At 46.3% G+C, this 18,070-nt stretch overlaps 1 protein-coding gene across 2 annotated transcripts in view; it reads right to left on the minus strand.

The window, feature by feature from the left end:
• Nucleotides 1–18,070, minus strand: part of LOC135552065 (AT-rich interactive domain-containing protein 1A-like) — a 170,988-nt gene that overhangs the window by 12,909 nt on the left and 140,009 nt on the right. Inside the window, exons 5-10 of one of the 2 annotated variants that reach the window (XM_064983443.1) lie at nucleotides 9,073–9,313; nucleotides 8,783–8,872; nucleotides 8,377–8,547; nucleotides 5,096–5,396; nucleotides 373–533; nucleotides 111–211 (exon numbers count right to left, since the gene is read on the minus strand). In XM_064983443.1, the coding sequence (XP_064839515.1) occupies nucleotides 111–211; nucleotides 373–533; nucleotides 5,096–5,396; nucleotides 8,377–8,547; nucleotides 8,783–8,872; nucleotides 9,073–9,313 (1,065 nt within the window). Of the gene's footprint in view, nucleotides 1–101; nucleotides 212–372; nucleotides 534–5,095; nucleotides 5,397–8,376; nucleotides 8,548–8,782; nucleotides 8,873–9,072; nucleotides 9,314–18,070 lie in introns of both variants that reach the window. The other variant, XM_064983442.1, reaches the window with a different exon arrangement.

Below are 18,070 nucleotides of genomic sequence, written 5' to 3' on the forward strand. Positions count from 1 at the left end.
GCATTGACATTCTAGGGATTCTATTTCTATGCACAAACACAGCCATGCAGCGCTCTCATTCTGACTGTATCATTCAGTACCACAAGATAGAGACCACAAACCTTCTTTACCTTCTTGGCTTCAGGTTTGGGCGTACCGTCCAGCTTGTTGTTCATCTTCTGGGCTGGGTTCAGTTTGACATCGATGCCAAACTCAGGGCTAGGAGCCATGCCTGGCAGATGGAGAACAAATCAGGGGGGGGAGGGGGGGTAACGTTTCAATCCAATATCAAATCAGATGATATTCCTAAACCAATCTTTTGTCCACTTGAGTTGGGTGATTAAAAAAAACGACCAGACACAACCACAGACTGGATATATTGTCCAGACTCACCAGGTGTGTTGTTGGCCATGTTCCCTCCCATTGGCCCTCCTCCATAAGGTCCTCCCTGGTTCATCATACCTTGCATGCTGTTGATGGCCCCCGGCCCAGGGCCATACGGAGGCCCTGCTCCCATCATCCCTTGGGGCATATTGGGGGGGTAACCTGGAGGCCTGGAAAGGTGGGAGGGGGAGACGACAACATAAATCCATTCACAATGGTTACGATTAGTGGTGTAACGGACCGTACGGATCACCCCCCACGGTTCGGCACGCATGTGGACCGTGGATCAATTGAATTTTGACTTCCCTGTCAAATATGATGACGGAAGAAGGGTGGTGGACATCACCACTACGGTGTGAAGGCATTGAGCCACAGAAAGCTGTAAGATCATGGAAATACATGGCCACACATTTAAAGCGTCATCAGCCTGGTGTGTCAGTGACAGGAGCCAACTCAGCCAAGAGACAACAACTTCTCACCGTGACATCAGCCTGGTGTGTCAGTGACAGGAGCCAACTCAGCCAAGAGACAACAACTTCTCACCGCGACATCAGCCTGGTGTGTCAGTGACAGGAGCCAACTCAGCCAAGAGACAACAACTTCTCACCACGACATCAGCATGGTGTGTCAGGGACAGGAGCCAACTCAGCCAAGAGACAACAACTTCTCACCGCGACATCAGCCTGGTGTGTCAGGGACAGGAGCCAACTCAGCCAAGAGACGACAACTTCTCACCGCGACATCAGCCTGGTGTGTCAGTGACAGGAGCCAACTCAGCCAAGAGACGACAACTTCTCACCGCGACATCAGCCTGGTGTGTCAGTGACAGGAGCCAACTCAGCCAAGAGACGACAACTTCTCACCGCGACATCAGCCTGGTGTGTCAGGGACGGGAACCAACTCAGCCAAGAGACAACTTCTCACCGCGGCATTTAAGCAGCCCTTTGCTGGTGAATCAGACCGGACTAGGCATCACCAAATCTACTGGGATGTTTATCGCCGCAGACATGAGGCCATACTCTGTTGTGGAAAACAAAGGTTTTAAAATATGGTGAAAGTGCTTGAGCCACGCTACGAAATCCTCTGGCGCCCCTTCAGTAAGAAGATCTTGCCAGATCTGTATGAACAGGAAAATATCAACATTGTCAATGAATTATCCAAGACTGTTCACTACACCACAGAGGAGTGGACCTCCAGGGTAACAGAAAGCTACGTGACTGTTCACTACACCAGAGGAGTGGACCTCCAGGGTAACAGAAAGCTACGTGACTGTTCACTACACCACAGAGGAGTGGACCTCCAGGTTAACAGAAAGCTACGTGACTGTTCACTACACCACAGAGGAGTGGACCTCCAGGGTAACAGAAAGCTACGTGACTGTTCACTACACCACAGAGGAGTGGACCTCCAGGGTAACAGAAAGCTACGTGACTGTTCACTACACCACAGAGGAGTGGACCTCCAGGGTAACAGAAAGCTACGTGACTGTTCACTACACCAGAGGAGTGGACCTCCAGGGTAACAGAAAGCTACGTGACTGTTCACTACACCACAGAGGAGTGGACCTCCAGGGTAACAGAAAGCTACGTGACTGTTCACTACACCACAGAGGAGTGGACCTCCAGGGTAACAGAAAGCTACGTGACTGTTCACTACACCACAGAGGAGTGGACCTCCAGGGTAACAGAAAGCTACGTGACTGTTCACTACACCAGAGGAGTGGACCTCCAGGGTAACAGAAAGCTACGTGACTGTTCACTACACCAGAGGAGTGGACCTCCAGGGTAACAGAAAGCTACGTGACTGTTCACTACACCACAGAGGAGTGGACCTCCAGGGTAACAGAAAGCTACGTGACTGTTCACTACACCACAGAGGAGTGGACCTCCAGGGTAACAGAAAGCTACGTGACTGTTCACTACACCACAGAGGAGTGGACCTCCAGGGTAACAGAAAGCTACGTGACTGTTCACTACACCACAGAGGAGTGGACCTCCAGGGTAACAGAAAGCTACGTGACTGTTCACTACACCAGAGGAGTGGACCTCCAGGGTAACAGAAAGCTACGTGACTGTTCACTACACCACAGAGGAGTGGACCTCCAGGGTAACAGAAAGCTACGTGACTGTTCACTACACCACAGAGGAGTGGACCTCCAGGGTAACAGAAAGCTACGTGACTGTTCACTACACCACAGAGGAGTGGACCTCCAGGGTAACAGAAAGCTACGTGACTGTTCACTACACCAGAGGAGTGGACCTCCAGGGTAACAGAAAGCTACGTGACTGTTCACTACACCAGAGGAGTGGACCTCCAGGGTAACAGAAAGCTACGTGACTGTTCACTACACCACAGAGGAGTGGACCTCCAGGGTAACAGAAAGCTACGTGACTGTTCACTACACCACAGAGGAGTGGACCTCCAGGGTAACAGAAAGCTACGTGACTGCGACTGTTCACTACACCACAGAGGAGTGGGAGATGTGAAGTCCGGTGCTACAGACACGCCCCCTCTATGAGAGTCACACAGGTACTGCTAGGAGCAGTAGCAGAGTGGAAGATAGCTTGCTTTGCACATGTCATCAATTTAGCATCCCAAAGGGGAATCTCAGGTAACCAGATGGAACGCCTCCTTGGGAGGATCAGGAACGCGGTTTCCTTTTTCCCCTGAAGTACAACAGCAAGAACTGCTACAGCTACCGACCCACAAGCTCATACACCATGTCACAACAAGATGGAACTCCACTTACGACATGTTGGAGAGCCATCTTGAGCAGCAGGCAGCTGTATACTCTGCACTGACAGACAAGACCCTGAAAAAACATAGACATCATCACCTTGTCTGATGACGTGAAAGTGGCAGAGGAGGTCCTCCAGGTGATCAAACCCCACAAAACGGTTACAACCCTACTGAGCACTGAAACTGCACTGTCTGTGTCCATGATCCTTCCTCTGAAAACAAGGATTCTACAATCTATGGCCCCAAGTGAGGAAGACAGCACCATCACTAGAGATGCCAAGGCTGCCATTAGAGAGGACCTGAACCCCAGATACCCCCCTAGTGTACAGGACTACCTTCATAGATCTACTGCACTGGATCCAAGGTTCAAGTCCCTGTCTCACCTAGACCCTGCCCTACACCAGAGGACATACCGTGTTCTCAACACTGACATTGTGGCCACTGAAGAGGTAATAAATGATAAGAGTGAATTACTTAAATAATAAATATACTGCAGTCTAATCTTAGTCTATGCTATTGCTATTAGAATCAGCCATTTTTGATTGGAATAATAATGTATTTTATTAAATGTTGTAGCCCACAATTACAGTTCTATGAAATATGAAAATAAATAATGAATTGGTCCTTCATGAGCAAGGACACTATCAAAGAGGAGGTGGCATCCTACCAGGCAGCGAGCCTGGTGATCCACTGGCATGGTGGAAAAGCAATGAGTGTAAATACTCTCACATTGTCATGACGGCAAGGTGCTACCTGGCAGTGCCTGGCACTTGAGTTCCTAGCGAGGGGGTGTTCTCCACGGCAGGGGACAGAGTGACTGCAGAGGTCTCCCCTCTCCCCAGACTACGTAGACATCAACATCTTTTAGAAAAAGAATGAAGTTATAAGCTCAGATCTGCTTTTTCTTTCTTGTTGTTCTTTTGTTTGATGACGTGGACATGGGCTATTTTTACATTCACTACTGTTCACAGGAAGAAGGTTTCATGCCTCATATTGCACTTTCATTTAATTTGACAATTGAGTATTGAGTATTTTATTTTCAGATTTTATTTAAACATTGAAAAGTCCCTTGCTTGAAGAGTTTCAGTTATAAATGGAAAGAAAAGTTATAGTAATCTGATCTGAAAAACGATCTGATCCGTGACTCAAAACAGTGATCCGAACCGTGAGTTTTGTGATCCGTTGCACCACTAGTTACGATACATGACAGTTAAAAAAAACATGGCAATATTCAAAACATATATACAGAAGAATATCGTTGCTGTCGGATGAAAACCTCGTCATGAAAATGTGTTCAAAATAGCTTCTAAAGTTTCATAATTGTACGTTCGTCAATGGAAAAATACGGCACTTTTTCCCATTTACTAAAAAGATTGTGTTGGAGATAAGAGGCTTACTGTATTTCTCATCCCTCCCTTTTCTTACAGAGGCCCACTTCTGCCTAGTTGTCTCCTCTCCTTCCTTCTCTGCTCAACATCGTCAGTGAACACTTGGGTTGCACTCAGTAGGGCACACCAAAGCAAAACACTTGATTCTTTTTAAAGAGTATTTCTTTCCGTTTCAAAATGTTTTGCTCCCTACTGAACAGGGTCTTACCTCGTGATGTACACGTCTGTTTCCGGCCTGTCTTTACATGTCTGTCTGTCTCTGGAGCTCTGTGGCTAATGTCTTTCTCTCTGTGCTTCTCTGCTTGGAGACTCAGCTGACTTCCTGACTGAACAACGGTGTGACTCACTGCCTGGATCACTGTTCTCATAAGCCACCTCTCTGTCCCTGTGTTCCCCTAGTTCGTCTACATCTTAGATGGCTGGCTCACACCTGACCTCTCCTCTCACACAGCAGAGCCTGGGAGTGGGAAGAATCAAACAATGGGTTTTTCAGGGTCACACAAACACACCATTTCCAACAAAGAGATGAACCTTGTAATATTGAACGGAGCTCGCCGCTGACCTGTCTCCTAAAGCAGTAAGGAAGTGCAGACCAGGCAGCCTACCTGTTGAGTATAGAGTTGGCTCCATGGTGCATGGTAGAGGCTACATCTGGAGGGCCCCCGGGGCCCTTCCTGTTCATTCCTGGAGGGGGGCACATCCCAGAGGTCACCTGTGGAGGCATGCCGGGGCCCATGTTGGGGCCCATCCCGGGGCCGTAGGGGCGGGCAGCCATCTGACCCGGACCCATCCTGCCAGGGGGCATGCCTGCATACGGCGCCCCACCAGCCTGGCCTGGCATGCCCCCCGGACCACCAGGGTAGTTGGCGTTGGGCATGCCACTGTAGCCAGGCTGTCTGGGGTAACCTGGAGGGTGGGGAGAGAGACAGAGAGACTGTTCAGAAGGGCAATGGTTTTTATTATTGGACAAGTCCATGTAGTACCTCCCTGTTTCACTCGGTTTCAAAACGTTGAATTTTTACTGAATACAACCAAGGTCTTACACTAACACTGCAAGAGTCCTAATCCTAAACGGGGCCTTGATTGAACCAACATCAGGAAACGGACTTAACAGATAGGCCTAATATTTGAGTTTAAAAAGGAGGCTTTTATTCAAGCAAATAGATCGATACCTGTGGTGAAGCTTTAGGCCCGATGTATGTAGCCTGCCTCAGCAACCGTCTAGCCTCCGGAATATAGAAACATGGCCAGGAGTTTCAGTGGTCCACATCTACAGATAACGCCTCTCTCTCGGTTTCTGTTCTGACAGGCTAGCCGATGAAACAGGGTGTAGATGCTGGAGTCCGATTCGATGAGTAATCCATCTCCATACTTCTTCAAAGCCTGTGCAGAAAGCCCTCTGAGGGATGCAGCTTCAAAAGGTTTGCTGTGTCTAGGCTACCTCAGAAACGGTGTGTCTTGGTTACCTCAGAAACGGTGTGTCTAGGCTACCTCAGAAACGCTGTGTCTAGGCTACCTCAGACACGCTGTGTCTTGGTTATCTCAGAAACGCTGTGTCTAGGCTACCTCAGAAACGCTGTGTCTACGCTACCTCAGAAACGCTGTGTCTACGCTACCTCAGAAACGCTGTGTCTAGGCTACCTCAGAAACGCTGTGTCTAGGCTACCTCAGACACGCTGTGTCTTGGTTACCTCAGAAACGCTGTGTCTACGCTACCTCAGAAACGCTGTGTCTACGCTACCTCAGAAACGCTGTGTCTACGCTACCTCAGAAACGCTGTGTCTTGGTTACCTCAGAAACGCTGTGTCTAGGCTACCTCAGAAACGCTGTGTCTTGGTTACCTCAGAAACGCTGTGAACACTATAGGATGACAATTGAAAAATCTTTTGAAAGATTTGGATGTTCTGATCTTTTTACTAACGGTCCAGAGAGCAACACTAGGCTGTAAGAGAGGATGAAAGGAGAGAACAGTGCCCCTACTAGCTCAACTATCACTTTACAAATCAGGACGAGCCCTGTGAGTATGTCTACTGGCTCCTACTACCAGTAGACATACACACGTGGCTCCTACTACCGCGCTTCAGGAGGATCATACTTTCCCTGTTGATGCGTTCATTTCCCCTTCTCTTCCTTCCCCCACTCCTTTCACTGAGCTGGGAGAGAATTATTCAGCAGCTCTTGGAAGACATTGTAAAAGGGATATTTGGGGATTTTGGCAATGACGCCCTTTATTTAAGCCCTTTAACTATAGCGATTCTAACTATAGCAATACCAACTATAGCGACACTAACTATAGCGATACTAACTATAGCAACACTAACTATAGCGACACTAACTATAGCGATACTAGCTATACCTATACTAGCTATAGCGATACTAACTATAGCGACCCTAACTATAGCGACCCTAACTATAGCGAAACCAGGAAGTGGGAAATCTGAGGTTTGTAGATTTCTTGGCCTATCCAATATACAGTGTCTATGGGGTCATATTGCACTTCCCAAGGCTTCCACTAGATGTCAACAGTCTTTAGAACGTTGTTTCAGGCCTCTACTGTGAAGTGGGAGAGAATGAGAGCTGATTGAGTCATGGGTCTGCCAAAAGGCCATGTGCTCAGTCAGGCATGCGCCCGAGAGAGTTAGCTCTGTTCCCTTTCATTTCTAAAGACAAAGGAATTCTCTGGTTGAAACATTATTGAAGATTTATGTTAAAAACATCCTAAAGATTGATTCTATACATCGTTTGACATGATTCTACGAACTGTAATATAACTTTTTTTGACTTTGTCTGGACCTAGTGCCTGCGCATTTGGATTACTGTACTAAATATGTGACCAAAAAGGAGGTATTTGGACATAAATGGTGGACTTTATCGAACAAAACTAACATTTATTGTGGAACTGCAATTCCTGGGAGTGCATTCTGATGAAGATCATCAAAGGTAAGTGTATATTTATAATGCTATTTCTGACTTCTGTTGACTCCACAACATGGCAGGTATCTGTATGGTGGCTGAGCGCTGTACTCAGAATATTCCATGAGGTGCTTTTTCCGTAAAGCTTTTTTGAAATCTGACACATCGGTTGCATTCAGGAGAAGTATATCTTTAATTCCATGCATAACAGTTGTATTTTCATCATTTATGATGAGTATTTCTGTAAATTGACGTAGCTCTCTACACTTTCACCGGATGTTTTGGAGGCAAAATATAACAACGCGCCAATGTATACTGAGATTTTGGGATATAAATATGCACTTTATCAAACAAAACATACATGTCTTGTGTAACATGAAGTCCTATGAGTGCCATCTGATGAAGATCATCAAAGGTTAGTGATTCATTTTCTCTGTTTCTGCTTTTTGTGACTCCTCTCTTTGGCTGGAAAAATGGCTGTGTTTTGCGACTAGGTGCAGACCTAACATAATCGTTTGGTGTGCTTTCGTCGTAAAGCCTTTTTGAAAAATCGGACACTGTGGTGGGATTAACAACAAGTTTATCTTTGAGGAACTTTAATTATGAGATTTCTGTTTTTTGGTGCCCATGGTGAATTTGGTGCCCTACACTTTTACTGGATGTTGGTCAGGTGGAACATTAGCAGGTTAGTCTCCTTTTAACTGGTTAGTCTCCTTTTAACCGGTTAGTCTCTTTTTAACCCAGTTAGTCTCCTTTTAACCCGGTTAGTCTCCTTTTAACGGTTAGTCTCTTTTTAACCGGGTTAGTCTCCTTTTAACCGGTTAGTCTCTTTTTAACCAGGTTCGTCTCCTTTTAACAGGTTAATCTCCTTTTAACCAGGTTCGTATCCTTTTCAAGAGAGACCTGGAATCATTAAGCGGGACAGAACCAACTTAATGATTTCATTGTGTACAAGCTGTGTACGGGGCCTCACCTTGTGGTCCGTACTGTCCACCCTGAGGGCCGTAGTTCCCCATGGAGTTGTTCTGAGGGTAGGGCCCCATCCCAGGAAGCATCTGGCCTCCCGATGACTGGCGAGGGGATAAGGCGGAGCCAGGTTGCTGCGGCGACCCGTGGGGGGGCATCTGGGGGTTACGCATGTACACTACAAAAGGCAGAGAGGGGGAGATGGAGAGGAAAAGGTTAGCTATACTCTTTCATTTCCACACAGCAGCCAAACAAGTATAGTTCCATTTCCTAAAACCCTATCAAGGTCGGGTGTTGAATGTCAGCTAGTCCTTATCCAAACAAACCATAAGAAAGAAAGGTGATTTGTAGATCGTTCAGGCTGCAGTCAGGGTAGTCGATCTCAAATACCACCTATATCTTTTCATACTCACCCCTGTCCTGGCCCATGGCTGACTGGCCCATGGATGTGTGGAGAATGCCGTCTGAATGGACGCTGGGCGGCCGGGGAGGCATCTGGTTACCTGCGTGATAACATCAGAGAGATTCAGACACACGCTGGGAATCATAAAAAACAGACCATGCTTCTGTTTCGTACAACAAACGCTGTGGTTGACAACAAACGTTGTGGTTTACACCAGCTTAAGGAAGCTGGACATGTACTATGTGGTAGATTACTGCTTCTCTCTGGAAACCAGTGGCTCTATTCTCTCTCTTTACCCACCTGGCACAGCAGCAGGTGAGATGGGCCCGGAGCGTGAGGGGGTGACGCTGGCAGGGGAGCCCACAGGGGAGGGGGAGGGCCCGCGGATGCCAGGCAAGTGAGGCGAGGTGTGAGGGGAGAAGGGTGACTGGGCAGGGTTACTCTGTTCCCCCTGGCTACTGGACACCCCCGACGTGCTGACCCCCGGACTCAGAGCCCCCTCTGTACCCGTCGGCAGGTCATCTATGGAACCAGAGAGGTCCTGGAACAAGAGAGAGGGGAGAATTAGAACCACATAATTAAATAGAACACTAGGAAGTCTGACTGGAGAGACACGATTCATTTGGAACATTTTGGTTACACAGCGTTAATGTTCACCTGGCTACTGAGGGTTGAACAGCTCAGACATATTGGGCAGCAAAAGTCAACAGTTACCTCATCTGTCCAAAGTCTACAGAGAGGAGCCACATGACCAGAGTCCAGCAAATAAGACAACAGACCAGGGATTCCGTTAGCCGCTAAAATGTTGGCTTTTGTGCGTATAAAAATCTGAATTAAAATGTAAAAGTTAAAATTCAACTAATGCGAGAGCACCAGCCGCTGCCATATAGACACATTGATACACCGTAATCATTGACGGCTGAATAGTCTGAATGAGAGAATGGAGGAGACGGCCCAATGCAGCCGTTGACCTAGAACTTCCGCTGTCAACAACAAAAAATGTTGGTAGTCTAAAACAAATGCACCCGTCTCCTCAGCCTGTCTGCCTTTCTAGATCTGTCTTGACTTGACCTATCAGGAGTGAAGTGCAACATTGTATCAAATCAATCCCCTGGACCCTGCCAGAAGCCATCTCTAGGGAAGTTGCAACATAGTATCAAGTATCCCAGACTTCCCAGCACCAGTGAGCTCGGGAGAGACAGTTGTCTTTGCTGAAGGTATTTTATGATGTTGATATGATGCTCTTTCACAAGAGGCTTGGTTATTACCGGGGGAGGAGATTGTTGGAAAGATTTCCCAAATAGCCTAATACTTCCTCACAGTAGGCCTATCAATCGCAATATATGTTTTAAAAACAGACTTCCTGTGTGAGGTGAATCAAAAAAAGACAGACGCTCAGCTTATTAGTGGTGGATGTGGTGAGATAAGACAAACAGAAATCCCCAAATGGGCATTTTCAGGACAGAGACATATCTTCGCCACACACCCCTACCCTTCTTCTTGTCTCAACATTTTAAAGATGATACACAAGACACATTACCATCGCACCTATTTCAGGTGCTTTTCACTGACAGCGACAACCCAGTCACCAGCGAGGCTGTCAGTGAAAGAAACCCACATCTGTTCTATTGGTTTTCAAAACAACTCTCTTTCCTCGTCCTGAAGACAAAGACACAATCCCCGTCATATTACCATGACAACCCTTCCTAGTCGTTGCATCTTTAGATTCAGCCTCTTCCTGAATGTGACAGATGTTTTATTTCGGTCATATACCTCAGGTGCGTTGTTTAGAACGGAGTTGTCCGCCAATTGTATTTTGTCAAATGTTTGAAAATTACGTTTTATTGTCCTCTTCATGTCAGGAGTTGCACGGTTTGTTAAGATTAATTGCTGTAATTTAAATATGACTTCTGTCATTCTGAGCATCATGGGTGCATATGCATATAGGCCCGGCAAATGTCAAATATGGACGGATACAACCCTGCTACAGCCCTGCTACAACCCTGCTACAACCCTGATACAGCCCTGCCACAACCCTGATACAGCCCTGCTACAACCCTGCTACAACTCTGATACAGCCCTGCTACAGCCCTGATACAGACCTGCTACAACCCTGCTACAACCCTGATACAGCCCTGCTTACAACCCTGATACAGCCCTGCTACAACCCCGATACAGCCCTGATACAGCCCTGATACAGCCCTGATACAACCCTGATAAAGCCCTGATACAACCCTGATACAACACTGATAAAGCCCTGATACAACCCTGATAAAGCCCTGATACAACCCTGCTACAACCCTGATAAAGCCCTGTGGTTGTCTCCTCTAACAGCGAGCTAGCTCATCTGACCGTCACAGGGAGGGAGGGAGGGGAGAGGAGGGGAGGGGGAGGGAGGGAGGGGAGAGGAGGGGAGGGGGAGGGAGGGGAGGGGAGGGTAGGGAGAAAAAAAAACGCTCCCTGGAAGGTGGCCAAGTATTCCCACAAAAATGTCACTCTGTGGCAGGCAGAGAGGCTGGCTGCGGCCCCGAAGCCGGCGGTTTTCAAGTTGAAACGGCGCCCAGTGCTATTTTTGGACCGTGACCTGATGGAGGCACCCCAGAGAGACCGACAGAAGGAGGACGATGATTCAGGAACCCTCGCCTCCACCCCTCTTGCTCTCATTCTCTCCCTTCATGCCTCTGCCAGCAGAGCTGTGAATGCCGTGACCCAACGCACAAACATGTCATTGTGAGCATGTGTGTGTGTGTGTCTATGGGTGCACCCATGTGTGAGCCACAGGAGAGGTGGGGAGTGTGCCTGCGTGTGTAATTCTACTCCATAGTCATTACATTGAGTATGTATGTGTGTGTGTCCCTTTCTGTGAGCAACCCAGGGGGCTCAGCAAAAGAAAACCGCTCAGATCAGAAAGCATCCCTGGTTAAAGAGCCATGCCAGGATCAGCTGACCCCCCCCCCCCGGGCACAGAACAGCATCACAAGACCAATCATCTGACAGCAGGCAGAAAGAGAGAGGCAGCTCAGGTAAAGCCGTCATTGTTACATTCTGCCCAGGGCCCAGCCCCAGGCCTGCCTACCTGGGCCCTACTCAGTCTCCCAGAGAGAAAGAGAAATTCCATCCCCATCCCACCAAGGCCACAGGGCCCCGAAGCAGGGGTAAGGGTCATAGGTTAACCCCCTAAGGATGTGCTCTGTAGTCTTACCTCATTGAGAGGTCACATACATAGACAGGAGTCAGGACTATAGAGAAATTCAGCAAGACAAGGAAGCAGGGGTCACAGAGTTCACAAATCTACATTTAAAAAGAAAAATATGAAAAAATATGCGTTTTAATAAACCATTTTATCTACGTTTTAATAAACCATTTCATCTGCGTTTTAATATACTATTTCATCTGCGTTTCAATAAACCATTTCATCTGCGTTTTAATAAACCATTTCATCTGCGTTTTAATAAACCATTTCATCTGCGTTTTAATAAACCATTTCATCTGCGTTTTAATAAACCATTTCAGCTGCGTTTCAATAAACCATTTCATCTGCGTTTTAATTAACCATTTCATCTGCGTTTTAATAAACCATTTCAGCTGCGTTTTATATTTAAAGTCAACAGTGTTTTTTTGCTTCAATAGAGTGATCAGGGACGCTATTTGCTGGCAGCCACACAAGTAAATGAGTTTACAATGAAAAACCAAGGTATTTTTAGCCAAAACAATGCATGGCCGCCATATTGATAATGTTTAACATAGAAGAATGTAGCCATCTACAGGTTAATCTTGCATTTTACCACAGAAAAGTAGACTAGACCACAAAAAGTACCACAGAAAAGTAGACTAGACCGCAAAAAGTACCACAGAAAAGTAGCTTTTATCGTTTTTTTTCTGAGTGAAAGACGCTGAATTCTGAGTTAAAACGACCGCTGGGAAGGGAGACACTGAATTCTGTGTTAACACGACCGCTGGGAAGGGAGACACTGAATTCTGTGTTAACACGACCGCTGGGAAGGGAGACACTGAATGTGACGAAAGGAAAGGTCCTCCTAGTGTGGAGCTCAGACAGAGAACTGAACAACCAGTTCTTGCACACCCACCCTCCTTAAAATTCCCCAATCCTCTCCCCACAACCAAAGCTGTTATCCCTGGATACAGCCAGCGCTGTGTACACACACACACACACACACACACACACACACACACACACACACACACACACACACAGCTTCTCCCACTCTGCAGCCAGTCATTGATTCTTTCCCAAATCGATATTAGCAGCAGCAGCCCTGAGAGAGAGAGAGAGAGAGACAGAGAGAGAGGGAGAGAAAGAGCCCTGAGAGAGAGAGAGAGCCCTGAGAGAGAGCCCTGAGAGAGAGCCCTGAGAGAGAGAGAGCCCTGAGAGAGAGAGAGCCTGAGAAAGCCCTGAGAGAGAGAGAGCCTGAGAAAGCCCCGAGAGAGAAAGACTTGAGAGAGAAAGCCCAGAGAGAGAGAGCCCTGGGAGAGAAAGTACGCCCAGGTAGTGAGCGGGCAAACAGGCCCAAGCCCAACTCTTACACTCGACCAAGCCAATGGCATGTACCAGATGCTCAGCAGGCTCTGCTCACACTTACTGGCCTGAGGCCAAACCACGACCAACAACATTGGACACTTCATGGAACAAAAAGCCTTCACTATATCATCCTGGAATATCCAAGGCCTGAGGTCATCTGCCTTTGGCCTAAAGAGCAGGAACCCGGACTTCACCAAAGAAATCAGCAATACAGACATTGTCATCTTGCAAGAAACCTGGTATAGAGGTGACATACTCACTGGTTTTCCCTCTAGGTTACAGAGAGCTGGTAGTCCCATCCACCAAACTACCAGGTGTGAAACAGGGAAGGGTATGCTAATTTGGTACAGAGCAGACCTAACTTACTCCATTAAATTAATCAAAACAGGAACATTTTACTGTTGGCTAGAAATTCAAAAGGAAATTATCTTAACAGAGAAAAATGTCCTCCTGTGTGCTACCTATATCCCCCCACTAGAATCCCCATACTTTAACCTCTTGAAACTCTGGGGGCGCTATTTCATTTTTGGATGAAAAACGTTCCCGTTTTAAACAAGATATTTTGTCACAAAAAGATGCTCGGCTATGCATATAATTGATAGCTTTGGAAAGAAAACACTCTGAATTTTCCAGAACTGCAAAGATATTGTCTGTGAGTGCCCCAGAACAGGAGCTACAGGCAAAACCAAGATGAAACGGCAACCAGGAAATGAGCAGGATTTTTGAGGCTGTTTTCCATTGTCTCCTTATATGGCTGTGAATGCGACAGGAATGAGCCTGCCCTTTCTGTCGTTTTCCCCAAGGTGTCTGCAGCATTGTGACGTATTTGTAGGCATATCATTGGAAGATTGACCATAAGAGACTACATTTTCCAGGTGTCCGCCCGGTGTCCTCCGTTGAAATTGGTGCGTCATTTTCAGCTGCTGGTATTTTTCCATGGGATTCTGAGACGAAAGCAGGCTTCCACGAACGGCATATCAATGAAGAGATATGTGAAAAAACACCTTGAGGATTGATTCTAAACAATGTTTGCCATGTTTCGGTCGATATTATGGAGTTAATTTGGAAAAAGTTTGACGTTTTGGTGACTGAATTTTCGGTTTGTTTCGGTAGCCAAATGTGATGCAAACACAAACAGACCCCACAGAGCCCCTGGACAGCAGCACAATTAGACCCAACCAAATCATGAGAAAACAAAAAGATAATTACTTGACACATTGGAAAGAATTAACAAAAAAACAGAGCAAACTAGAATGCTATTTGGCCCTAAACAGAGAGTACACAGCGGCGGAATACCTGACCACTGTGACTGACCCAAAATTAAGGAAAGCTTTGACTATGTACAGACTCAGCGAGCATAGCCTTGCTATTGAGAAAGGCCGCCGTAGGCAGACATGGCTCTCAAGAGAAGACAGGCTATGTGCTCACTGCCCACAAAATGAGGTGGAAACTGAGCTGCACTTCCTAACCTCCTGCCAAATGTATGACCATATTAGAGAGACATATTTCCCTCAGATTACACAGATCCACAAAGAATTCGAAAACAACCCCAATTTTGATAAACTTCCATATCTACTGGGTGAAATTCCACAGTGTGCCATCAGAGCAGCAAGATTTGTGACCTGTTACCACGAGAAAAGGGCAACCAGTGAAGAACAAACACCATTGTAAATACAACCCATATTTATACTTATTTATTTTATCTTGTGTCCTTTACCATTTGTACATTGTTAAAACACTGTATATATATATATATATATATATATAGATATATATATATATGACATTTGTAATGTCTTTATTGTTTTGAAACTTCTGTATGTGTGATGTTTGCTGTTAATTTTTATTGTTTATTTCACTTTATATATTCACTTTATATATTATCTACCTCACTTGCTTTGGCAATGTTAACACGTTTCCCATGCCAATAAAGCCCTTGAATTGAATTGAATTGAGAGCCTTGTGAGAGAGAGAGAGCCCTGTGAGAGAGAGAAAGAGCCAGCACAGAGAGAGCACAGAGAGAGAGAGAGACCACAGAGAGAGAGCACAGAGAGAGAGCCAGCACAGAGAGAGAGAGCGAGAGCACAGAGAGAGAGAGAGCGAGCAGAGAAAGAGCGAGCGAGCACAGAGAGAGAGAGCGAGCGAGCACAGAGAGAGAGCACAGAGAGAGAGAGCACAGAGAGAGAGAGAGCGAGCAGAGAAAGAGCGAGCGAGCACAGAGAGAGAGAGCGAGCAGAGAGAGAGAGCGAGCGAGCACAGAGAGAGAGCACAGAGAGAGAGAGCACAGAGAGAGCACAGAGAGAGAGAGAGCGAGCGAGCACAGAGAGAGCGAGCGAGCACAGAGAGAGAGAGCGAGCGAGCACAGAGAGAGAGAGCGAGCGAGCACAGAGAGAGAGAGCGAGCGAGCACAGAGAGAGAGAGCGAGCACAGAGAGAGAGCGAGCCAGCACAGACAGAGCGAGCGAGCACAGAGCGAGAGAGCGAATAGAGCTAGAGAAAGGAGAAAGCGAGCACAGAGAGAGAGAGAGAGAGAGAGAGAGAGAGAGAGCGCAGAGCGAGAGAGAGCGAGAGCCCTGAGAGAGAGCGAGGGCCCTGAAAGAGAGAGCCCTGCCAGAGAGCGAGAGCCCTGAGAGAGAGCGAGAGCCCTGAGAGAGAGAGAGCCCTGAGAGAGCAGACCTAACTCACTCCATTAAATTAATCAAAACAGGAACATTCTACATTTGGCTAGAAATTCAAAAGGAAATTATCCTAACAGAGAAAAATGTCCTCCTGTGTGCTACCTATATCCCCCCACTAGAATCCCCATATTTTAATGAAGACAGCTTCTCCATCCTGGAGGGGGAAATCAACCATTTCCAGGCCCAGGGACATGTACTAGTCTGTGGTGACCTAAATGCCAGAACCGGACAAGAACCTGACACCCTCAGCACACAGGGGGACAAACACATGCCTGGAGGTGACAGCATCCCCTCCCCCGTATGCCCCCCTAGGCACAACTATGACAACATAACCAACAAAAACGGGTCACAACTCCTGCAGCTCTGTCGCACGCTGGGTATGTACATAGTCAATGGTAGGCTTCGAGGGGACTCCTATGGTAGGTACACCTATAGCTCATCTCTTGGCAGTAGTACTGTAGACTACTTTATCACTGACCTCAACCCAGAGTCTCTCAGAGCGTTCACAGTCAGCCCACTGACACCCCTATCAGACCACAGCAAAATCACAGTCTACCTAAACAGAGCAATACTCAATCATGAGGCATCAAAGCCAAAGGAACTGAGTAACATTAAGAAATGCTATAGATGGAAGGAATGCAGTTTGGAAACCTACCAAAAAACAATTAGGCAACAACAAATTCAATCCCTTTTAGACAATTTCCTGGGTAAAACGTTCCACTGTAATAGTGAAGGTGTAAACTTGGCAGTAGAAAATCTTAACAGTATATTTGACCTCTCAGCTTCCCTATCAAATCTAAAAATCTCAAATAGAAAACCGAAGAAAATTAACAACAATGACAAATGGTTTGATGAAGAATGCAAAATTCTAAGAAAGAAATTGAGAAACCTGTCCAACCAAAAACATAGAGACCCGGAAAACCTGAGTCTACGCCTTCACTATGGTGAATCACTAAAACAATACAGAAATACACTACGGAAAAAGAAGGAACAGCATGTCAGAAATCAGCTCAATGTAATTGAAGAATCCATAGACTCTAACCACTTCTGGGAAAATTGGAAAACACTAAACAAACAACAACACAAAGAATTATCTATCCAAAATGGAGATGTATGGGTAAACCACTTCTCCAATCTTTTTGGCTCTATAACAAAGAATAAAGAGCAAAAACATATACATGATCAAATACAGATCTTAGAATCAACTATTAAAGACTACCAGAACCCACTGGATTCTCCAATAACATTGAATGAATTACAGGACAAAATAAAAACCCTCCAACCCAAAAAGGCCTGTGGTGTTGATGGTATCCTCAATGAAATGATCAAATATACAGACAACAAATTCCAATTGGCTATACTAAAACTCTTTAACATCATCCTTAGCTCTGGCATCTTCCCCAATATTTGGAACCAAGGACTGATCACCCCAATCCACAAAAATGGAGACAAATTTGACCCCAATAACTACCGTGGAATATGCGTCAACAGTAACCTTGGGAAAATCCCCTGCATTATCATTAACAGCAGACTCGTACACTTCCTCAATGAAAACAATGTACTGAGCAAATGTCAAATTGGCTTTTTACCAAATTACCGTACAACAGACCATGTATTCACCCTGCACACCCTAATTGACAACCAAACAAACCAAAACAAAGGCAAAGTCTTCTCATGCTTTGTTGATTTCAAAAAAGCCTTCGACTCAATTTGGCATGAGGGTCTGCTATACAAACTGTTGGAAAGTGGTGTTGGGGGTAAAACATACGACATCATAAAATCCATGTACACAAACAACAAGTGTGCGGTTAAAATTGGCAAAAAACACACACATTTCTTCACACAGGGTCGTGGGGTTAGACAGGGATGCAGCTTAAGCCCCACCCTCTTCAACATATATATCAACGAACTGGCGCGGGCACTAGAAAAGTCTGCAGCACCCGGCCTCACCCTACTAGAATCTGAAGTCAAATGTCTGCTGTTTGCTGATGATCTGGTGCTTCTGTCACCAACCAAGGAGGGCCTACAGCAGCACCTAGATCTTATGCACAGATTCTGTCAGACATGGGCCCTGACAGTAA

This window comes from Oncorhynchus masou, chromosome 13, assembly GCF_036934945.1.
Source record: "Oncorhynchus masou masou isolate Uvic2021 chromosome 13, UVic_Omas_1.1, whole genome shotgun sequence".
NCBI lineage: Eukaryota > Metazoa > Chordata > Actinopteri > Salmoniformes > Salmonidae > Oncorhynchus > Oncorhynchus masou.